Source organism: Tenrec ecaudatus, chromosome 1, assembly GCF_050624435.1.
Source record: "Tenrec ecaudatus isolate mTenEca1 chromosome 1, mTenEca1.hap1, whole genome shotgun sequence".
In the NCBI taxonomy this organism is placed as follows: Eukaryota; Metazoa; Chordata; class Mammalia; order Afrosoricida; family Tenrecidae; genus Tenrec; species Tenrec ecaudatus.
In genome coordinates this window covers 38804464-38828846 of record NC_134530.1, presented here as the reverse complement: position 1 = coordinate 38828846, position 24383 = coordinate 38804464, and the positions used below count along the sequence as shown (strand labels likewise).

Below are 24383 nucleotides of genomic sequence, written 5' to 3'. Positions count from 1 at the left end.
AAGGCAGTACTGCCAGGCTTGTAGTCGTTTAAATACAGTAACAAGTGATGTTCTTGGCATAGCGCTTGGCACATACTAAGCGCGAGGCACAGTGGTCATGCAGCCAACTGCTACTTGCAGGATCAGCAGATTGAAGCCACTAGCCACTCTGAGCGAGAAAGACAGGCTTTTTACTCCTGGACAGAGTCACCATCTCAGCAGCCCACCCTGCCTTCCAGGGATGCTTTGAGTTGGAATGAACGGGATGGGCAGGGAGTTTGCGTGGCACATTAAAAGCTTGGCGGTACAAGGAGCCCCGGTGGTAGAGTTATATGCCAGGCTATGAGTCGCAAGGGCATCATTGGAAACTACCAGTCATTCCTTGGGAGAAAGAGTGAGCTTTCTACTCCTGTAAAGGGCGAGTCTTAGAAATCCACAGAGGGGAGCTCTACCCTGTCCTACAGTGTCACAATACGTCAGCATCGACTCAGTGAGTTGACTTTTGTTTTCTTGGGTGGCGCAGTGGGTTCATTCTCCAACTGCTCATCAAAAGGTCAGTGGTTGGAACCCCTAGTTCCCCTTCAAGAGCAAGATGTGGCAGTGCCCTGTGTTAAGGTCACAGCTCTGGAAACACTACAGGGCAGGATATTCTGTCTCCCAAGGGTTCCGGGAGTCGAAATCGACCTGATGGCAACAGGAACTGGGGTGTCGCAAATTACTTGTGTTCGACTACTACCCAAAGGCTGGTGGTTTGAATCCATCCAGCAGATCAGGTAAAATGACAACCATTTGAAAACCACAGGGAGTGTACATCAGCTCTGAAACGCGTGGGCTCCCCAGGAGTTGGGGTATACCTTCTGTTGGCTTGAGCTATTAATTATTAGTATTGATATCCCTTCCCAAGCGAGTCAGTCTTGGAGCAGCTGCTAAGGTAATTCAGCACCCCAATGTGCTACATATAAAACCTTTTATTACAAAAAGCTCAGTTGGCACTGCATTGTGGAAGGAACATCCCGTGTGGTCTTCCTTCTCTGCCATTCCACCGGAGAGGCTTGACGTGGGCCAGTGAGGGCGACTGTCTTCTTCCTCCTGTGAAGTTCACCGGGCCCCCAAGATGCCGGCAGCCTCTCGTCCGGGTCTCAACCCTCAGTCATAGTGCCTCTTGTTTCCCTTAATTGACGAGATGCCCCAGGTGTGCGTCCTTTCTGTAAGTCACCTGAGTCATCCTCCTTGTCCAGCTAAAGATTCCAGGGAAGAAAGCAAAGGCATGACTCACTTTCTCCTGGAAACAGTACTGCATTGTGGAAGAAACACGATCCCGTGGGGTCAAAACCTGCCGCCGGGCGACCCTCCCTTCCTCTGTGTCCCAGGCCCGTTGACAATTCTGAGCCGAGGAAGGATGAGAACACAGCGAGGGCAGGCCTTCTGGCGGGATCCAGGAAACAGTGCTCCAGCTACCTAAGGCTCTACAGAACCTCGGGGCCCCTCACACAGGCAGAACCCGCCCCCACCCCACCCACACCCACCCAGAGAGCTCCGTGTGCACCTGGCCCACGGCTCCGCCGACGTGGCCTGAGTGGAACCTGTGGTGCTGGGGGTGGGCATGGACCAGAGGGCACACACCAGGGAGAGCCACTCAGTCAGGTGGCCGAGTATCCGGGGCCTTCTCCTGCGCCTCCTCGTACTGGGGAGGGGGGGTCAGGGGCTCGATGGAGGGTGGGGGCACATTCTTGTCCGGGAGGTTGATCCGGAAGTCTTTGAGGTGGAGTTTCTCGGATTTAATCCTCCGAACTTTCAGAGGCTTCAGGCGCTTGGCCAGCCTAGAGTTCTGTCTGTCGGGTGGGTTCCCGGGGCCGGTTTCCACGTCGGCCCTGGTGGTCGTGGGCATCGCCTCATCCAGGCCCGTCAGGGACTCGTAGGAGGGGAGGGAGATGCTTATTCTGGGGTTCTGGCCCAGCTCCCTCTCTTCCGAATAGTTTGTGTTCATCACCTCCTCGTAACTGGGGACGTAGTACCGGGAGGAGGCCTCCTCCTCCTCCTCCTCTTGGCTGCAAGACAACAGAAGGTGACACCGTGGGTTAGTGCTGACTCCGGCCACTCAGATCACCAATAAATGGTTCTACCGTCGGCACCGGGCTCACCCTGCCACACGTTGACGGGGCATCATCCTCTGCACCTCAACACCTCAAGACCAATGAGCCAGTTCAACCTTTCTTACGGGGTCCCTGGGACAGTGGTGGCTCAGTGGTCAGAGCCTCACCTTTCAGGCAGCGGACCCGGTCACACACAGTCACGTCCCGTCTGTCAGCGAGGTCTGCGCGTGGTTAGAATGCTCAAGCTTTCCGTGGAGCTTCTTGACTAAGGTAGACTAGGAACAAAGGCCTCGGGAGCTGCTTCCAGAAAGCCGTGCCGGGAAATGCTACGCTTCCCAACCGTCCACTCGTGCTGTGCTGGGGCCACCGTGAGTCAGGCACTGACCGGACTGGATGGCAGCGCACAAGCAGGACAGTGGAGTCGACGGAGCAGCGGGCTGCGCGGCACAGGCATGCCTTCAGGAAGAGGGTGGGAGGCGAGCTCCTTCCTCATCCTCACTCTCGGGCATCTTAAGCGCTGCACTCCAGGGTCTGGGCGTTACACCCCTGTGGTCCTATGCCTTCCACTTAACACGCCGACAGCTATGCCAATGCCGGGTGTGTGGGTGGGGGTGGGGGGGTGGGTTTACCCACAGGCAACATAAAAACATAGCTGCCAGCCTGAAGCCAACGGTTGTTCCCAGGAAGAGACTAACTGAAGAGTAAAATGTGCACGCCTCTTGGGTGATTCTCTAGTGCAAGCTCGGAGCTTGCCATGAGGCCCAGAGCACAGATGTGCGTCCAGCCGGGCTCTCCTGGGACTGCGGAAAGAGGGAACTGCACACACAGAGCGTGCCCGCGAGGTGGGCCTCACCTCACTGCAATTCCACACAGCTGTGGATCAGACTGTTGTGGTCCATATGCTTTCACTGGCCGGCCTTTGGAACCATACCGCCAGGCCTTTCTTCCTAGTCTCTCTCTTGGTCTGGAAGCCCATGGAAACCTCTGCCGCATCGTTACCGCCACTCGGCCTTCACTGAGAGATGATGGGAGCTACCTGGACCTGAGGTTCATTGGTCAGGAATCCTACCTGGGTCTCCCACACAGAGGGGAGCGTTTTACCACGGCACCAGCCACGTCCTCCTTTGATGCCTCCAGGAGAGAGGACAAAGCCAGTCGCCGTTTGCCACGACCTACCCTCTTACTTCAGGCATGCCGACGGCTGGCACCAGAGGCCTCGCTGAGTCCCACAGGTGTATTGAGGCTCCTGGGCCACACCAAGAGCGCGGGTGGCACAATGGTTAAGCACTCGGCTGCTAAGGCAAACGTCTCTCCATCTTCAGGTCATTTACTCAGCTAGCCGTCCTCTCCTCCTTTGTGAGCTCATGGGTCCTCTCACCTACTCAAACGGACCCAGCACCAAAGCCCGTACGGACTCACGCACCCCTACGGGACAGGGCAGAACTGCTCCTGCGGGCTGCGGGGGCTGCGCACCCTCCTGGGAACAGGTGCCTCGTCTTCTCCTGCAGAGCAGCTGGGGGGGTCGGAACTGCTCATCAATCGATGCAGCTGATTCAGCAGAATGCTTCTACTCTTCCTACTGCCTGACTTCCGGGTCCCGGGGCACAAGACGGGACCTCCAGCTGACTGCCCAACCTGTCGAGTTTATATTTAAATCCCCCTCTTTCCCCTGCTCCGTCTAAAACCAACCAGGAATCCGGGCATGTCTGTGAAGAACAGCACTCCCTAAGGTTTCCACGGCAGACTTTTCAGCAGTAGATCACCAGGCCTTTCTTCCGAGGCACCCCTGGGTGGGCCCGGCCCTTGGACCTTTTGGTTAGCTGTCAAGCACAGTCACCATTCACACCCCCGAGGACTCATCTCGACCTCTTTACCCATCTATGGGTTCTGTGTTTCTATCGAGAACCCTGACTAAGACAGACCCATATCTCACCCCCTGAGAATCAACACTGGAGATTAAGGCTCCAGCATGCACCTTCCCAAATCCCTCTCTGACCTTACATTCACAGCATCTTACACGATTGGGACCTCACCAGGGATGCTGTTTGAGGACCATGGCACATCAACCCAGTGGCTACAGATACAGGGGGACCGCGGCTGCATGACATCCCACGGAACGGCGGTGTCATAAGAGAAACTGATGGATGCGGACTCAGGTTGGTTCCAAGCTTTTGCTATTTTTTTAACACAAATTCCTTTGCACATTTGTATGATTGTCTCCCAAGGATAAATTCTTAGAAATAGAATCCATTTCTTTTAAAAAATAGTAGGCATACACTGTGACGGTGGCATTTCCCCAGGGAGACTGTCAATGCATGTTCCCATCAACAACCCGTCTTCCTGACAATTCTTCAACATCTTGGCCAATACAATGGGCCGGAAAAAAACAAAAAGAAACCAATGAGGTTGACTATCTGTTGGCTGAACATCTTTGAAAAGCCAGTTCATTTCTTTGTCCCTTTTCCTACCAGTATGTCTCTCTTTCATATTCACTTGTAAAGTATTTTTTACATGGGAGGATAGTGACATTTATCATCACCCCAGGGGTCCCTTATTTTGAAAATGTGTGTGTGGTACTTTGGATCCACTAGAATACACCCTCCCACTCCTAGGGGCCTGGATTGGGGCCCCTCAGAAGACATGTCCCCATCCTAACCCCCGGGACCTTGCAGTGAGACCTGAGCTGGGTTGTAAATGTAATTAAACAAGGGTCTGGTGATGAGATCCTTCTGGCATAACTTCGTATGCCCTAAGCCAGGGACAGGGGTACTTAGCGATGCTTGAGTGATCCGGTGCTGCAGCACAGAAACCCCACCAGTGAGTGGCCTTCGTGAGCAGAAATGTGTGCTCTCGCAACTTAGGGGGCTAGAAGTCAGAACCCAGAGCCCGGGCTCAGGGGAAGGCTCCTGTTCCTGGGCTCCTTGGTGACCTTCATTCAAGTGCACTGTGTTTGATTTCCCCCATCTGTTGCTTTTCTAGGCCCAATCTGCTATTTTTTGTCCATTCAGAGGTGACTGATATGATAGGGTCTCTTAACACAGCAAAGGCCTAGGGGTGATCATTGACAGTGCAGGTTTTGGAGGTGTGCACTTGAAGAAGGCACGACAGAGGAAGAAAGGGCTGGTGGCCAAGTGGTGACAGAGGCAGAGATCAGAGTTTTGCTGTCCCCAGTCACGAGGAGATGCAAGAGTGGGGAGGATTCCACTCCCTGCTGGCTGACACCTTGATTGATAACTTCTGGCCCCCAGAACGTGAGGACACGTTTCTGTTGCTTTAAGCCATCAGCTTCTGGTGGGTGTTCCAGCAGCCCAGGACATGTGTCCACCAATCTTCTCAAACCCTTGCACATTCATAGCACCGAGGGGTGGTGAATGGGCAAGCACCCCGTCTGGGGGCTCTGGTTGCCCCGGGCCCCACTCAGGCGGGCAGGGGTGTGTGTCAAAATCTTGCCACGTCATCTCCTGCTCTGCCACGGAAGGACAATGTGATTTGTAAAGTTATTAACTGTTGTACGGAGCCCTGGTGCATAGTGGGTACACGTTGGGCTGTTAACCGAAAGGCCTGCAGTTCAAAAGCACCAGTTGCTCCAAAGCAAAAAGATGAGGCTTTCTACTCCCGTAGAGAATTGCGATCCTGGAAACCCACAGGGGCAGTCAGTGCTCTCCTGTCCTATGAGTCCGCCAGAGCGGAATAGACTCGTGGCAGTGGTCTGTTTTCCCGAGGACAGAAGCCCTGGGGACAGCGGCCGAGTGCCTGGCTGCTCACCACAAGGGGAGCGGTTTGAACGCACCAGCGGTTTGGCTTATGGAAGAAAATGTGGTGGTGGGGGGGGCCTTCAGGAGGGTATGCTGTTGCTGAAGTGCTTCGAGAGTTTGTGAGTGCGAGTGTGTGTGAGTATGTGTGTGTGTGAGTGTGTGTGAGAGTGAGTGTGTGCGTGTGTGTGAGTATGTGTGTGTGAATGAGAGAGAGTATGAGAGTGTGAGGGTGTGAATGTGTGTGTGTGTGAGTGAGAGAGAGTATGAGAGTGTGAGGGTGTGAATATGTGTGTGTGTGTGAATGAGAGAGAGTATGAGAGTGTGAAGGTGTGCGTGTGTGTGTGAATGAGAGTATGAGAGTGTGAGGGTGTGAATATGTGTGTGTGTGTGTGAATGAGAGTATGAGAGTGTGAGGGTGTGAATATGTGTGTGTGTGTGAATGAGAGAGAGTATGAGAGTGTGAAGGTGTCAGTGCAAGTGTGTGTGTGTGAGAGAGAGAGTGTGAATGAGAGTATGAGAGTGTGAGGGTGTGAATGTGTGTGTGTGTGAATGAGAGAGAGGATCAGAGTGTGAGTGTGTGTGTGTGTGAGAGAGTGTGAATGAAAGTGTGAGGGTGTGAATGTGTATGTGTGTGAATGAGAGTATGAGAGTGTGAGGGTGTGAGTGTGTGTGTGTGTGTCAGAGAGAGTGTGAATGAGAGAGAGTATGAGAGTGTGAGGGTGTGAATGTGTGTGTGTGTGAATGAGTGTGAGGGTGTGAGTGTGTGTGTGTGTGTGAGAGTGTGAATGAGAGTATGAGAGTGTGAGGGTGTGAGTGTGTGTGTGAGTGTGTGTGTGTGAGTGTGTGAATGAGAGAGAGTATGAGAGTGTGAGGGTGTGAATGTGTGTGTGTGTGAATGAGAGAGAGTGTGAGGGTGTGAATGTGTGTGTGTGAATGAGAGAGAGTATGAGGGTGTGAATGTGTGTGTGTGAATGAGAGTATGAGAGTGTGAGTGTGTGTGAGAGAGGGTGTGAATGAGAGAGAGTATGAGAGTGTGAGGGTGTGAATGTATATGTGTGTGAATGAGTGTGAGGGTGTGAGTGTGTGTGTGTGTGTGAGTGTGTGTGTGTGAGTGTGTGAATGAGAGAGAGTATGAGAGTGTGAGGGTGTGAATGTGTGTGTGTGTGAATGAGAGAGAGTGTGAGGGTGTGAATGTGTGTGTGTGTGAATGAGAGAGAGTATGAGAGTGTGAGGGTGTGAATGTGTGTGTGTGAATGAGAGTATGAGAGTGTGAGTGTGTGTGAGAGAGAGTGTGAATGAGAGAGAGAGAGAGAGAGAGAGAGAGAGAGAGAGAGCGTGCGCATGTGCATACCCTCCCTGTCCCGGGCAGGGGCGGCTCGCGCTCACCTGTCTTCCTCCGGGGCGGGCGGCCCGGTGCCGGCCGGGTGCTGGCTGCGTGCTCGCTGCTCGCCCTGCCGCTGCCGCTGCCTGTCCCGGATGCTCAGGCAGAGGGAGAGCAGCAGTAGCATCAGCCCGGCCCCGACCAGCACGTAGGCCACCGAGAAGGTCTTGCTCTTCAGGATGCCGCTGCCGATCTCCGTCTTGTTGCCCGGAGCTGCCGGCTTCTCCGTGGTGCTGAACCCGGGCACCAGGTTCCACATGGCCATGATGACGCCCAGGACCAGCATGCCCAGGCCGATGGCCGTCAGCGCGTAGTGCGAGCCATTTGCCTTGGACTGGGCCATGGTGCCGGTGGCAGCGGGGACGGCCCGGTGACAAGAAAGAAAAACAAAATTCAAAATCGCCCCCTCCCCCTAAATAAAAACAAAACAAAATCCCCAAAACCCAGAAACAACAGCAGCCATGGAGACTCTCTGCATTCGCTTCTATCACCACACGAAGAGCAGGTCGGTCACCGGACTCTCCAGGGCTGGTCCCAGGCGCTCAGGAGGCAGCCTGGGTGGACCGCTGCAGCGGAGACATCTGGAATGAGAACAGAAAGAGGAGGAGGTAGGGTCAGCTCCCTTCCAATGCCGTCCTCTGGAAGGAATGAAGGCACTGAACCCCAAGCTCGAGCCCGGATACCAGGGGCTGGCTGGGCCCTCCTCGATGCATTCCTGATTCCAAATGCCTTGCGCACTTTCTGGTCCCTCCAAAGGGAGGCTGGTCCACCCGCCTACTCCCATCCGAAAAGGCACAGGCAGGTCTTGTCCCGCAGGGGGCCAGAAAGGTCAAGCCATACAAACAGTGTGTGGAATTTAATGCAGTGGGCTGGAGCCACAGCAGAGAGTGAGCGCAAGGTCCGAGCAAGCTACAGTCAAGTGTCCTCGTGGGCCCACCTGAGCGACAGCCATCAGTCAGTGAGCCTGGCCCCTGCCTCTCCTCCACCTCTCGGTACTCCCCTGGCACTCATGCCAACTCCCGTATGCTCCCTGAAACCCCACCCGCCCACTGTGGTGGCAGTATCTTCTGCCCGAGGCCACTCCTTCCCCATCTGTGTGCCTGGCACACAGCCAGGACTCCACACTGTGTGCCTCATCAACATCCATGTTTGGATGAAGTGACCAGGAGCCACCCAGCAAGACAAGCTTCTCTTCGCCCCGGGGGGCGGGGGGTGGTGGCAGCAGGGGCAGGAGCCTGGGCACCCCTCCTCTGAGCTCGGTGTCTTGCTGGAGGAGGAAGCCCCTTCCTCAGGCCCTGTCCCAAAGGGAGCAGCCAGCAGCCCTGGGGCCTGGCTAGCTGCAGGCTGAGAGCAGGGGCCAGAGAAGCCAAGTCTTCATCTTAAGGCAGTGGTTCTCAACCTGTGGGTCGCAACCCTCTCAAAGGGGTCACCTGATTCATCACAGTAGCAAAATGACAGTGATGGAGTAGCAACGAAAATAATGTTATGGCTGGGGGTGTCACCACCACATGAGGAACTGTATGAAAGGGTCACAGGCTTAGGAAGGTTGAGAACTGCTGTCTTAGGGGTTCAGGCTAGAACACTCCCAGGGCTCAGGGATGGTGGCGAGCCCTGCTCCCCCAGAGGCAGGCGCCGTGGACATAGCACAACTTTACAGATGCTTAGATGGACATGATCTTGCTTTCAACCCTGCATTCTTTCCTGAGGGCGGCTAACCAGGCCGCTTGAAACCCGATGCAGTGGAAGTATTTTCTCAAACAATTGGCTTAATCCAGCCGCTTTGTTAAAAGATACTGTGAAAATATTTGGGGCAACATCCATTGAACAGCTTGAGCCCTGGTCCCTCCCGTGTGCATGCAACACGTATGGACAGGGCAGCTGCTCCCTGTGAAGCAGGGCTCCAGGCACAGGGCAAACTAATGAGCTAGATGAGGGTGGGCAGGGCTTCCGGCTAGCTGGGAGACCACCAACCAGGAAGAGCAATGTGGGAAGGCTGCTGGGGACCTGGGGAGCTAGCATGCAGGGGTCCTAACGCTATCCAGGGGGCACAGAAATCTCTTGTGAGAGAAACCAAGCACCCAAGCTCACTGCCACTGAGACGAGGCCGATGGGTAGAACTGCCCCCATGGGTTTCCGAGGCTGTAACGCTTTACGGGAGTAGATGGTGGTTTTGATCTGCCGACCTTGAAATTAGCAACTCAACTCATAACCACGCTACAGCCGGGGCTCCTGTTATGGGAGAGAAGTCCTTGGCACAGTAGGTCCACACTCTGGATATAGTGTGCCTTGTGTGTGTGTGTGTGGGGGGGTGTATCTGAATGTGATATATACACAGCCATGTGCATGTCCAAGAGTGCACATGTGTACCAGAGCTGCAAGCACAACGCATGCTTGTGGGTGTACGTGTGCACAGGCATGTGAGCAGGGCACTGAACAGGCAGTTGCCACTAGCTGCAGAGGGACTAGCTGGGAATTGTCCGAGAGCTGGGTTCACGGCTAGCAAAAAGGAGTTGGCAGCCCCAGGAATGCACCAGGTCTGCCCCATGGAGCTAAGGTCGGGCCAGACTTTGAGGGTCAGTGGTGAGCCCCTGGAAGCAGGAGAAAAGAGGAAACCCACTGGGGGAGAACCTGCTGAGTGGCCCACAGGAAGACCATGGACTGGGGGCGTGGACAGTGGGGGCATTGGCCAGGGTACCTTCACCTTCCCTCTGTCCTCCCCATGCTAGTGCTCCAGTCAAGCCTTGCCTTCACCGCCTGGGGCAGGACAAAGGGTCCCGCTTCCTCACGGCGCCCTCAGGTATCACAGAGCAGAACGGCTCCTGGGAGCTTCCCAGGCTGCAGTCTTCACAGAAAGAAGTCGCCAGGCTCTCTTCCTCGGTGGGTGACCTGGAACCACCAACTCCCCAACTAGCAGATGAGGGTGACTGCTGGCGCCACCCAGGATTTTGGACTGCCTCCGCAGCGGGCACACAATTGGTTCCTGATGGGTGTGGGTGTGCAAAAATCTCAACTGTCCCAGGGGGCTGTGCGCTCCCAAAGAGCCACCGCACGTGACGGCCACACTACAACTGAGGCCGTAAAATGGCACGGGCTGAGGGAGTACTGAGAAAGAGCTTCCCAAAATGACTCCTTACGGGAGTGATAATGGGGAAAACAGGTTGAGAAACGGATTTAATGTGCCGTATTAAATTTCAAAACCCTCAATATTTTATACCCCATATTTATCGTTATCTTCTTCCAGCAGTAGGATTAAGTGTGTGTGTGTGTTGTGTGTGTTTTGCCCACTGGGGAAAAAAAGAATAGAAAACCCTAGAAATATGCATAGCAAGAAGAGAGAGAATGTTTTCTCTGTTTGGGGCTGATGGTAAGGTGCTGTGTCCAGCAGCAGCTTAAACTTGTTCAGGATACGGGGCCTGATGGCTTGCTGGGGTCCAAGGATCACAGCTCCCAAGGTGCAGCCGCCCGGCTGTTTATCCTGTTTCTAGTTTCTTGACGCTGGACGGCGTTGGTGTTATATTTAGTAGGGTGTTCTTTCCCTCTCAAAGTATGGAAAGAAGCTAATTTTGCGCTCAGAGGATTTGGACCACATGGCTTCTGGCATGTTTCTAAAAAGGAACCGCTTCGGTGGGGCACCTCAGGTCCCAGCTTGGCCAGACCCATAGCTAAACCCTGGAGTTGACCCATCACTGCTCATGGTGAAGGCCACTCTCAGGGGCAGATGGAGGATCTCCTATCTGGGTGCTTAAGTGCAGGAGATAATAGCTCAGCCCCACACCTACCTGCTGCTGCCTGGGGAGACTCAGGGAAGGCCCTGCAACAGCTCCTGAGGCCGGACTCTTGCGTTAAGGAGCCTCCCAGAGGAAAGCACAGCCAGGATGTCAGTGCTAGGCATTTGGGGTAGAGGTGTGTCTTGGGTTTTGTTTTTAGAGGATGGGGGCCAAGGAGAGAGCAGCGGTACCCAAAGACGCCACACTTGTGCACAAACATGTGGGTTCGCAGAAGGAAAGCAATGTGGCCGCTGACCACATTACCACATGCCAATGGCTTTATCAGAAACTCTAGAGAAAGTGAATTCCACCTTACACGTGTGCTAGCAAGAATACTAAAGAGAAACCCTGCCCTGGCCATTTTCCTAGGGACTCTGTAACCACCCCGTTGTGAGGCCAGAAAAGGTAAGAAAGGAAAAATAGTAGCCAGTGTGACCCACTCATACCCAAAGCCCAGTAGCCAGTGTGACCCGCTCATACCCAAAGCCCAGCAGCCAGTGTGACCCGCTCATACCCAAAGCCCAGCAGCCAGTGGGATCCAGCGATGTTTTCAACCAGAAAGACAATGCATGTGCCATAATCAAGTTGGGTTTGTCCCAGGAATGCAAGGCTGGTTCAATGTGAGAAAACAGGAATGGTGCCAAGTCCCAGGAGAAGAGAGAAACCAAGACAACAAACCTTCAGCCTCATAACAATGACGGATGGTGTCATGCATAAACCAACAAGAGCCCACTGCCATCAAGTCAGTTCTGACTCATAGCAACCCTACAGGGCCGAGTAGAATGGTTCCTACTCACTACAGTTTCCCAGACTGTAAATCTTTTTGTGAGCAGAAAGCCTCATTTTTCTCCTTTGGGGCAGCTGCCGGAGTTGAACTGCAGACCTTGCATTTAGCTGCCTAACTCATAACCCACTAAGCCATTAGGCAAGGCTGATGCCACGTAGCTTGAAACCAGGCAAATCACACGATGCGATATTCTGTTTGGTAGTATTGTGAAGAAATGCAAGATCCTAAACACAAGCGTCAGATTAGTAGCTACGACCCTTGAGGCTGGAGAAACGGGGCTGGGAGGGGGAAGGGTGAAAACACATGGGCTTTGCTATTATCACTGTCCCTGAAATGCCACATCCATCTTGATTGGTGGCAACAGTTCATGACAGGAATTTCTAGAAGCCCAGCAATGCCTGTCCATTTCACTTTGCATACAACCCAAGCTCCTTATCACGGCCTCCAAGCCACACCCAGTCAGATTACGCTCCCCGCTTATCTTTGCTCTCACCAAACCTAGGTGGCTTCCTTCCCGTTTCTCAAGCACCACCAGCCTCAGGACCTTGGCACATGCTGTTCCCTCTGCCCCAACACTGTTCCACCCATCTCTCTTGTTTGGTTAGTTCTTGACAACTTCCGTCCCTCTGCTCAAAGGCCACCTCAGCTGAGACACTCACGGGTGTTGGGTGAAGGTAGAATGAAAGAACGAGTGCCTGGTAAGTGAAGAAGGTCAACCGTGTGTGGCCCCAGAGCAATTAGGGGAAATTCCCAGTGCTGGCTGGGCAGCGAGGGAGAAAGGGAAGGATTCGTGAGCACTGCCTTCCAGGAGCACATTGTACTTCAATGATCTGTGGGCAGCTCGCCCAGAGTAGAGGACTTTCCGTCCGCATGGCGAAGGTGACCCTGTGATGGTCCCTGGAGGGGTCTGAGGTTTCAGCTGCTCCAACCAGGGCAGTGTGCGCTCCACTGCATGCACACCCTTGGCCGGCCAGAGCCCTGGGGTGGGGAGGGGCAGGGATCCCTTTACGACTTTGCTAAATCAGAGAAAGGCATTGCTGGTTCGCCAGTTCTGAACGCTGTACATGAGGCACAGGGCTGCACACATTCTCATGTGATTTGATTTTTTTTGGACCTTTTCTCTGTCAGAACCATCCATGCTGGCTTCTGCTGCTGCCGCCGCCTCCATGGCTTCTCCTTTCCCGTGGGCTGTAGCGCCCTCCCCTTGGCCAAGACCCTGTGGGGACCATCTCTGGCTGCCCACCTTGAGAATGGGCTGCGATGGAAGTACAATCAAACCACAGGCGGTACAAACAGTGTGTGTCTGACTCTTCACCGAAAGGCGGGTAGTCGGGTTCACCAGCAGTGCCGTGGAGGAAAGGCCTGGCAGTCTGCTTCTACAGATTACAGTCCTGGAGAAAAGGACTTCGACCAGCATCGTCCAGCTGCAATGTGTGGCTCGTGGGAATCCCAGTTCACACAAACCATAATGCCGATGCAGCTAGGTTAAAGCTAATACCTTGTCGTGTGTCTTCCCTTTAGACGCCTTTCAAATCTGCTCTGGAGTCGAAGATGCTCTGCTTTCATTTGGATCCAAGGTTTTCTGTTTTCTCATGGTTGGATTTGTTTTGTGTCAGCGGTGGGGGTGGGGGTGGGTATGACCTTGTGAAATCCAGGAGAGAGACAACTCAGATGAATCGTTTCCGAGGGCTCTCGCAGAGGAGGATGGGGCGCGGGGGGGGGGGGACTTTGGGAGCTAATAAGTTTGAGTACATGAATGAGGAAGATATCCTCAAGTTGATAGTGGTGACGACTGCACAACTTTTTAAAGACATCTAAACCACTGACTTGTATGGTGTGTGAATTATACCTCAATAAAATGATTGGAGTTAATAGATATTTAAACAAAATGAAGCCATGGAAGCAGAGCCATGCCGCAGGTTGAAATGGGGCAGATTCCAGCATCGGTGACTCAGTCCTTGTCCCCTTTTCGTCCCCTGGGTCCCCCAGAGGCTCACTGGAACCAAGGACTGCACCTGGCCTCCCCACCTCAGCCACGAGGAAACCGAGTCTCCAGAGCAGTGTTTCCCGGAGTGGGCATGCCGCGCCCTGAGGCGGTAGGCCGACCCAGAGGATGCAAGAGCAGACACGTACCCTTATCGCGATTCCGGGCTGAAGCACCTGTGTGTGCTCTTTGCTGGGGGTGGGTGCGCTGAGTAGTTTCGTGTTGGGGACCGACCCTATGCTCCAAAGTAGTGTGCTGGGGAGGTCCCGTGACCTGGAGGCCCCCACCCCAAGTGTTGGTGGGAGGAGCCCTCTCAGGCCCAGGTGTCCAGCTCCAGTTTCCAGACAAAGACTCCTTCTCTATGAGTCCACCTCTCCCTGCCAAGCTGCCCAACTGGAAAGGGAGCCCAGTCCCCATGGGTGAAGGAGCCAGACCTTGCTACATCCCCATCACAAAGGCAGGATTCAGTGGGACCGCTCTGCCAGCCACCTTTGTTACCAAGTCTCAGGCCCATGCTGCATCTGGCAGGCAGAGGAGGAAGGCTGAGACGAGAGGCCCAGAGCCACCGCCAGCCACCCCTGTTTCCCCCACAGGCAGCCTCTCCAGGGACCAAGGTGAGCAGGCTCAGGTGCCTGTCTGACCACGTGTAAATGAGTCACTAGGAGGAGGGAGGGTGGGGAGGGCTGCTGGAGTCAGAGAGGCGGGTGGGGCAAGGAGTAAGACTAGAAGTCACGCTAGGGGCCAGACAGAGTGAGAGTGACGATAAGATGTCAGCAGCTTCCGGCATTTTCCACGTATCCAGCACTGTTCCCACACGCACTTAGTCCTCCAGGGAGGATAGCCGAGCCCCAGGCCTCTGAGTCTCAGAAAGGGTGAGCCGTCTGCCCTAGATCACATAGCAAGTAAGCAGCTGAGTCGACAGCCAACTTCAAGTCCAGCTGACTCTGATGTTCACCTTTGTCCTTCACACCCTGCTGGCTCCCACAAGGCTGGGTCCAGGTGAGGCCGCTCTGGCCAGAAAGGAGTGCTGGGCAGTGCTAATGGGGAAACTAGGCCGTTTACCCTCTGAAATGCGTTTCTCCTCCCGTGGAAGGTGGCATTCCTTTGTGACTGTTAAAAGCATTCGATCCAAGCAATCCCTTATCCAAAAAATGCCCTGCTGTGCACCAGGGAGCTTCAGGGGTGCACAAGGGGAGAGGATATGTTCACATTAGAAAGGTGGGAGGTGGGGGGTAGGGGGTTTTCCAAATAGGAGGGAATTAGAAATCAGAATGAGCTCCTGCGGCGAGCGTGCAGTGCTGTTTCCGAGGCAGGCCTGGCACACAGCCCTTTCCCCGCAGTCATTCCGGAGTTCGGTTTTCCACTTGGCAGATAGGAAAACGGGGTTCTGAGAGGCAGGGGAACTCAGCTGAAGTCACCCGGCTCATAGAAGGCAGGGCTCAGCTCTGTCGGATTCTGAAACTCACACTTTCCATGAGCGGGCACTGCTTTTTAAAGTGGGCATATAGAATGACGTTAGGAAACCCCGAGTGGACGAGAGAGTCAGTGTGCTCGGCAGCGGATAGGAAAGTGGAGCGGTGGAAGTCCACCCAGAGCCTCAGAAGAAAGGCCTGGCTATCTGCTTCCTGAAAACTGGCCGTGGGAAACCCGACGGAGCAGACTTCCACTCCAGGCTCAGCGGCAGCTGGCTCAGTTTTGCTCTCTAGGGAAGAAGGTGAGTTTTCTAGAGAAGGCGCGGTGAATTCGACTTGAAGGCAGTGAGGAGGAAGAGGAGGAGGAGGAGGAGGAGGAGGAGGAGGAGGAGGAGGAGAAGGAGGAGGAGGAGGAGAAAATGGCACGGGAGGTTTGCAGGTGCAGATGCCCATGGTGGCTGGGGATTCCAGGAGGGAGCTTCAGTCTGAGTGGTGCCCGCCAGGTAAGAAGTGCGGAGAAAAGAAGGCTCTTGCCTGGCCCCAGACACAGACATGAGTGAATTCTAGGAGACCTGGCACTGCCAGGCTCTGTGCTGATTCGTTTGCATGTCGGCAAGATGAAGGAAGAAACGTTCATCCCAGAGGCTGCAGACAGAGGGAGCGAGTTAACAAACCGGATGCCTCTTCTTCAGGAGCTTGCCCAGTGACTCTCTCTGAGCAGATGGCTGGGGTTCGGTCCTATTTAGGAGACTGGTGCCGGGGACCCCGGTCTGAGGGCTCCGGACCCAGTCGGCTCTTCTCGGGAGTTGGGCCATCCGTGTTTCCCTCAGACAGGACACAGTGGGGTGCAGGGTGTCAGCCAGCTCACGTGTGGCCATCAATTTTGAATGAGTCTGACTCCCTGCCTACCCATTTGGTTAAAACGCTAAACAAAACTGGGTGCCATCAGGCCGGGTCCCACTCTCGGGGACTTCACAAGTGTTCCACAGGGAGGGCTGCCAATGGCTGACTTTCCTGAGGTGGGTCACCAGGCCTTGTTCCCGAGGGGCCGCTGGGGGGACCTGAACCACCAGTTTCTCAGTTAGCAGCCGTGTGCTCCACCGTCAGCACCACCCAGGGGTTCCAGAACAGGGCTCACAACAAAAACATCTGCTGCCATTTACCGGATCCCCACTCTCTGCCGGGCACAAGTTCACTTACTTACACCATTTAACGACCACTACAGGAAAGGAGAGCTAGCCAGAATCGTGTCAAATGCAGAAGCAATGTCTCTTCATTTATAAGGGAAAAAATGTGAGCGTCCCCAGACCTCAAAAAGATAACTTACCCAATCATACCAAATAACACTAACACTGGCCATAGCTGAAGCAGGAACGGGAAGAGAGGGGAGGGGAGGGGAGGGGAGAGGAGGGGAGGGGAGGGGAGAAGAGAAGAGGGGTAAGGGAGGGGAGAGGAGGGGAAGTTGGACAGCCTGTAAGACACAGGTGTGTGTGTGCCATGTCATTCCCCGCAGGAGCCTGGGGACACCCATCTCACCTCTTGGGGTGCATGCTGCCCCTCAAATGGCTTGCCAAACACTGGCAACTAGCTTTGTTTCTCCTATTGTAAAGTGACAATTCTCTTCAGATTTTTTTCAGTTAGTGAAGAGTCAAGTGATGTAGTGCAAACTTTTGAAGGGCGGGGTGTGTGCATGAGTGTGCGTGCGCCTGTACTGTTTCTCCAGCCGTCTCCACACCCATCTATCAACAAACACACCGAGGCACAGAGAGACCTGACCAAGGCCTCACAGCTTAGCAAGTGGTAGTCCCTATTCAGAAAGTCCTTTTGTTTTCAGATCTCCCGAAAACAGGTCTTTTTCCATCAAGTATGGAGAACAGGGGCAGGGCAGATCTCCTGCCCCTAAGGGCTGGCCTCACAGCCACACAACCTCGGCTTCTCTCTGGGAGCACAGGGCGCTGCAGCTGGCTCCAGGCTCCCTAGAGAGAACCTGAGTGCTCTCGGGATGGGGCAGTAGGCCTGGGGAGGTTCTGAACTTGAACTTTGTTCTCTTGCTTCCCTTACTCCCCAGGAGTCATTTGGGTCCTGTTCACTTAAAAGGGAATGTTTTATTTTTGCATTTTGCATTTATGTCTATGGTGAAAACTGAAAAGTTAAGAGTGGAAAAGAAGAACCATCCCACATTCTAACACTTAAGATGATCGCTGCTACCATGTCAGGGAATTTTTCAAAACTTTGTAAAATCATGTTTATAGCCAAGACCATTATATCTGCGCACATACATACCTATGATCAATAAATATAGACGCACATGTTTATATCATCCCTTTTCTGCTTTTGTTGAACACTTTTGCCCAAGAGGGATTTTGCAGCCATCTTTTTTTGGTGATGGAAGAGAGCAGAAATGAGCAATTGAAATCAGGAACCTGCCGGGGGCAATAGCGAGCACTACTCCCTCCTCCACCAGGCAGTGGGATCGTGGGGCTGGGCCCTGGGCCAGATGCCTGGTTCCTCTCTGAGCTCCTCTGCTTAATAGTTAACTAGCCCCATTAATTCTTCAACTTTGTTAGCCTCAATTCTCTCTCTGCAAAAGGGGAAGTATTCGAGACTACCTATGAGCTTGATGGATTCATTTACAGGACAAACCTTATGGGGCATCGACCCTTGCCTGCCTCCCCTCTGAGTGCTGGGGACAGAGAGGACCCATACAGACAAAAGGCCTCTCACTGCTGGAGATGCACCCCACTGGCCCCACAGCGTCCCAGGCGTGCCAGACCCCTACACGTGAGGAGCTCCTGCACAGAGACAGAGAGTGCCCCCCACCCCCACCCCACCCCCTGCCTTCCGTTCAATTCTGCGTCGTGGTGACTCTACAGAAACACACAGCCATTATTGAAGCAACACAGTCAGACCTCAGGCCAGCACCTGATCGTATAAATGCACTGAATGTGACAGCTCTCAGCTGTCACTCTGGGTCCATCTATTGTTACGGAGGCTGGAGGGGCGGGGGAGAAGTGATGGAGCAGAACCTGGAGGTCAGCCCTCCTGTGCCCACCTCAGAGCTCAGTGACCCCCACCTCCCCTCGACTCTGGGAGAATGCAGTGTGGCCAAGGAGGGGGCCGAGCAAGCAATGGCCCCCAAAGATGCTCACGTCCTAATCCTGAGCAAACGGGAGGCTGCAGATGTGACTCCGGGAGGGATCCTGAGATGGAGCAATGACCTTGGGTTGTTTAAATGGGCTCGCGGGCATCCTCGGTGACCTGAGACCAGGGAAGAAGTAGAGCTGTGACGACAGCAGCAAGAGGCTGGACCGGCTCAAGGAAGGGGCGGTGAGCCACGGGGCGCAGGCATCTCCAGCAGCTGGGGGGGGGGGGGCGTCAAGGAAACAGACACTCTGAGAGCCTCCAGAAGGACCATCCCCGATTTAGACCTCCAGGTACTAAGAGAATAAAGCGCTACCAGTTTGTTAATTGGTTACAGCAGTCAGGGAACACGGGTGCACAAATGGTGGACAGACGCAAAAGAACTCCAGAAACACTATTATTATGTGGGGGGCTGCTAACTGCAGGGCCAGGGGTCACACCCACCAACTGCTCAGTGTAAAGAGTCCCAATCACGGGAACGGTTCTCTTGGGCTGGCATCACCTCGCCAGCAGCGAGTAGTCTATCAAGTGTGTCCGAACACCCCTTCCTAAGTGTGAGCTATCGTGAGAACGACCAGAGCGTGGCACAGGGGCACGAGCAAACACATACTGTTGGGACAAGGGCATCATCGATAGACTCACTCAAAGCAGGGCTGCCACAGCCCCTGACTTTGTCAAGCACCCGGGGGGGGGGGGGGGCAACGGAGCGGGTTCGCCAGCACGAGGGTGCCCGCCCCAGCGGGATCGTGCTCGTGGCTGTATTTGGCACCCACCACCACACAGCCTGCTCCCTTACCCCTGCGCTGGTTTAACTGGGAACCCTGCTTCCCTCGGACCCCTTGGGAAGGGCTTCCCTCAGTCCCGGGGGCCAGCTGAGAGAGAGGGTCAGTGAGCTGGTCTCCCTCTGACCGGCTGGCCTGCCTCCACTAGAGAGCCAGATTTAGGATTGCTTGAACTTGGTGGGGATCAAAACCCTGACAAACGCATCCTGGGGTTTGCACTCATAGACTACTGGGGAACTCACCTCTACAGAAAGCCCAACAGCACACAAGGCTGGTGTTTATCGCCTGTGCCCGTCCTGCGGCGACTTTCAGATGCCAGAGCGTGGTGTGTGCGGGACCCAGGCAGACCTCTGCAGACTAAGGTAGCAAGCCCTCCTTATTCATCCCGGGCCTTTCTGAGAGTGGCCGGGTTCTGGCTTGAGACGAGGCCGAGGTTGGAAAGCCAGTCCTGCCCATATTGGGACATTTCTTTTCTCGGCACAGCACTGCTGTCACCTTGCAGCAGTTCCCAAACCTCCTGCCAAGAGCCACTTTGGTGCCCCGTGGCACGGCGCTTATCCAGCCTTCTCCCCACCCTGCACCCCACTGTCCACCTGTGCTTTAGTTGGGGCTGTGTTCAAGGCCTTCCTGCCTTGGACCTGTAAGAGGTTACACTTGGCAATCATGGCAGCAGGTGGCTACGGGCTTACCTGCAGGCCCAAAGGTTGGAGGTTAGCACCCACTTAGAGACGCCACGGAAAACAGGTCCAGTGATCTGTGTCTGAGAGGTCAGGGCATTTGAAATCCCGGGGAGTGTGGTTCTTTCTGCTCTGTGCACAGGGGCCGCTGCCAGCTAGCACCAACTAGATGGCAACCCGCACCAACAAGAAGTGCCGAGTACCGTATAGACTCGAGTAGAAGCCGACCCGAATATCCACCGAGGCACCTAAGTTTACCACAAACACTGCATCAAACATGCGCTGGAAAACTCGCCTGATACTTGAGTCTATACGGTAAGTGGTTTCCATTCTCTGTCCTGTTTACACTTTCCCAGAACCCTGTGATCTCCACTCCACAGATGACAGTTCAAAGGGGTGCTCTGCTCAGCCTGTGGGGGACATGGCACAGATGCAAGCTAGACATATCCCACTCAAGGGCTAGCCGGCCCTGCAGCTGCCGCCTCAGTCCCCTTTCTCTCCGTGGCCTCCCTCTGCACCCTCCCTGGCTGACTCCTCTTCGTGGTCAGAGGGTGGAATTCCTGGCCTTCCCGGCTGTGACTTCCCCTCCATAAAACCCAACTTCCCCATGTGAGTCAGTCAGCACCCTGAAACCCATCAGGGCATACAGTAAATAATTGACCCTGGCTGTTTCATTATAAAGGGGAAGTTGAGGCAGGGGGTGGGGGTGGAGGGTGAGGAGGCCGGTAGCCCATAGAGGGGGCTTGCTTGTTAAGTTTGGAGAGAAGGACGAACCTCTACCGGGTGCTTACATCCTCTGCACTGCTCACCCACGGCTTTCTCTGGCGTTCCAGGCAGGGTTCGGGCTGGGGTGGGTTGGGAACAAGCCCACACTGCTACGATCCTCCGCGTCCTCTCCCAGCAATCCAGGAAGCTGAGGCTCAGCTGGCGGAGAGGCTGGAATCCATCCCCACGTCTGCCCGCAGTGATGAGAATGGATGACGCCCGCCTCCCAGGGCGGAAGAGCAATGTTACTCCGCGTGTTTATCCACATGGGAGGTGTACACTGCTGGGCAAACGGGCAGCACTGGGTCATGGTGCAGCAAGGGAAGGATGACTTTGACTCCCCAGCCCACCACGGGCTCATTCTTCCTGTCTGTCACGCTGGCTCCATGAGGTTTTAGTTTCCTCTCAAACCACACTGCACCGCACTGCACCAAACCAAGCACACCACCACACCACACACACTAACCACCTCACAACACACCAACCACAGCACGCCACACCAAACCAACCACAGCAAACACACAACACACCGCACCAACCACACCCACTGCCATTGTGTCCTTCTGACTCACAGCAACCTTGCAGGTCAAGGTAGAACTGCCCCTGTGGGTTTCCAAAACGGTAACTCTTGACGGGAGTAGAAAGCCTCATCCTTCCCTCTTGTGGGGGCAGGTGGTTCCAAACTACTGATCTTGTGGTTAGCAGCCCAACGCGGAACCGCTACACCACCAGGAAGCCTTTTCTTGGGGCCTGAAAAAGCCCCGGGTTGCATGCCTTGCAGTGACCTTACTGCCGGTGGACCCCTCTGCAGGCGGCAGCATTCGAGTTGGGAAACAGAGTCCCGAGGCCAACAGTTCAGGCAGGGTTGGGTGGGCAGCTCTGAGATGGCCGTGGACCTAGGCTCCTTCCCTCGAGTCTTCCGCCACCTTCTGCCACCTCACGTTCCAGATGGCTGCTTGGGCTGCAGCCATCGCATCTGCCCTGCAGCCTAGAGCAGAGGAGAGGGCAAAGCAAGGCAGGCCCCTTTCAACTGAGGATGCGTTCCTCAATTCCCCACACACTTGGTCTCAGGGCCCTCGGTGGGCACATCTGTCCGCCTCTCCGCTTTGTCATTTTCATCTGCAGATGTCAATCAGGCACTGGCAAGGGTCTGGAAAAGGCACAACACCTCCCCAGGAATGCGTCAGACATCTGGCTGAGGTGAGATGCCATCTGGAGGGTACTGCTCACCCCCAGCACAGTTACACTCCGGCCTTCTCTGGCCTGCCAGAGGGAGAACGAGAGGAGGAGGGACTGGCTCACTCCTCTGATGTTCTCATTGGGTTGCCAGGTAGCTTTGTTTTGCCTGCTCTTAAACCCTTTCCCCTTCTTCTTGGGAAGAAAACTCTTGATGCTCAGCGGGGACCCGTGGCTTCCAAACATAGATGGCATACCCCGCCTTCTGGGCAGCTGGCTGTGCCACGTGCTAAGTTCTGGCTGTAAGCAGAAAAATGTGGGGACTTTGCCCCTTACCCCTTCCCATGAGCTAGTGCAGACATGATGACTGACACCCAAGCAACCAGTCTGGACACGCAGGACAGAGGGAGCTGGGGATGGTAGAGGTGCCCTTCCTACCTGCTGAGACCTGGGCTGTGCTACATGGGAGGCCATTCGAAATGCACCTTCTTTACGGTTCCATTTGCAACAACAACAACAAGCCAACAATCCCACTGCCATCGAGTCAATCTTGACAGCCTCATCGTTCTTCCACACGGTGGCGGGTGGGCTTGAACAAACCGACCTTGTAGTTAACAGGCCCTATGCCAGGTTCCATGAATCAGAGCCTTTGGCCACTTGTAGCTAAAGCAGCCCAGGTCTGGCCCATCACAACAGTTACACTGTCATCATTTATCAGACCAACAGGTAGGCCAGGGGCAGCGCTAAAAGCTCTTCCTTCATCAGCGTGTGTAAGTGTACAGCACCCTGCAAGCAGAGGCGATTGTCTCTGTCCTCAGGGGCCGTGGAGCTCATTGGCTGGAGCTCCCAGCGGCCCCACGGGCAGCAGACCCCAAAGCTGCCCTGTCTGCTCCATCCCTACAGTGGCTACTGGTTGAACCGTGCTGATCTAGTTCATTGAGGGTCTTCTCCTTTTTCGTTGACCCTCTACCGAGTGCTCGCTCCCTCCCAACACTGTCTAAACACGAGACAGTCTTGCCACCCAGTCCTGCTTCTAAGGAACCTATGGCTGCATTTCTGCCGAGACAGCCGTGCTTCTTCTTCCGACAGTGCAGGCGCTCAACGCTCGTCCTCGCCAACACCGCAATTCAAATGTGCTGGTTCTTCGTGGGCCTCCCTCGTGCACAGACCAGCTGTCACCCACCGCATTCTGCAGATCAGGAAACGGAGATCCTGCCCAGGACCACACAGTGTGTCTCTGACTCTCTCCTCTTCCCCTACCACGAAGAAAGGATAGCCTGAGAGAGAACGTGGTGGACAGACTGCCCTCGTGGCCCTGGCCCCAGCCTCCGGGGGTTCATGCTGGCAAGGCCCTGTTCTTGTGTGGGGGTGGGGCTGTGACTTGCTTCTGGCCAGTGGAATATGGCAAAGGGGGTAAGGGGTAGGCAATGGTGTGCAGGAGTTGAGATTACCTGAGACTGCAATGCCCATCCTGCCAGGAGTCATCTTCTCCTTGCCGACTTTGAGGGAGCAAGTGGCCATTTGGAAGACCCAGAGGACAAGGGACTGAGGCTACCTCCAACTAAGAGCCAGGGGGACCACGACTACAACTGCCAGGAACTGAATGCCATCAGTTACCATCTGTGAACATGGAAGTGACCCTTCCCCATTCAAGCCATCAGATGAGATGTCAGCCCTGGCCTCCACCTAGACTAGAGTTGTGACCCATCCAGGTGTCCCCAGGTGTGTGTGTGTGTGTGTAAATGGCTAAGTGGTCAAAAGGTGGGCAGAACCTATCCAGAGGCACTGTGGCAGGAGTCTCACTGACTCTCTCCAAAAGCCTCAGCCTTGTTCTCTGACACCATTCTTCCTGCAGAGGTAGGCTCTGGGCCAATGCCCCATGCAAGATCACTCTGTGCACTATAAGTCCCTGGGGTCACGGAGGAACATGTGCTCAGCTGCTCATGGAAAGGTTGGCAGTTGGAGTCCCCCAGGCCTGGTCACCTACATCTGAATCAAACGTGGGGTCACGGAAAGGCCTGGCTAAAGAAGCCAGAGAGACCGGGAAATCCAGGCAGCACGGAGTCCCTAGGTTATAGAAGGGGCAACAGAGGGGCAGTGGTCAGCCTCCGGGGCCTTAGAGGAGGCTGCCTGGCAACTACTCCTATTCCTGCCAGTGACCCAGGACCGCAAACGGAACGTGCCTCAGCCGCTAACCCAGTGGTGGGACACTTGTGTTCTCCCTGAAGCCCCTCGGAAGAAAGGCCTGGAGGTCTGTGGCCCCAAATCAGCCATTGAAAGCCCTATGGACAGAGCTCCACATCGACAGCAGCCTGATTGTCCTCTGGGAGGCCCTCTCAATTCTCATTCCACATGGCTGACTCTCGAGTTGGCTCCTTGGGTGGACACACAGGCATTGCCCAGGCCTGGCTAATCAGGCCATTCCATGCCCCAGTCGGTCAGCACTGTGATAGCTTCAGAGATGAGCGTCTGACCCATGCTGAGCCCAGGAGCGAGTTCGTTCGGATTTCAGCACTTCCCTTAGAATCCCTGAGAAAGAGTCCTATCCCTCTTTGCATATGCAACTTGTGGGGTGCAAGCCTAGGATCTGCTGGTGAGAAAAGCTGGGTGGGAAGGGATCCTTACAGAGACAACTGGTGCCAAAACAGAGGGGGTGGGGAAGAGAGAGAGAGAGACCCCGACAC

General features: G+C 54.8%; 1 protein-coding gene across 1 annotated transcript in view; it reads right to left on the bottom strand.

The window, feature by feature from the left end:
• Positions 1 to 932: 932 nt before the first annotated feature.
• The window catches only part of TMEM51 (transmembrane protein 51), a 65388-nt gene continuing 41937 nt past the window's right edge, over positions 933 to 24383 (bottom strand). Inside the window, exons 2-3 of the mRNA XM_075550935.1 lie at positions 7214 to 7789; positions 933 to 2027 (exon numbers count right to left, since the gene is read on the bottom strand). Coding sequence (XP_075407050.1) covers positions 1616 to 2027; positions 7214 to 7551 — 750 coding nt within the window. The 5' untranslated portion in view covers positions 7552 to 7789 and the 3' untranslated portion in view covers positions 933 to 1615. The remainder of the gene's footprint in view (positions 2028 to 7213; positions 7790 to 24383) is intronic.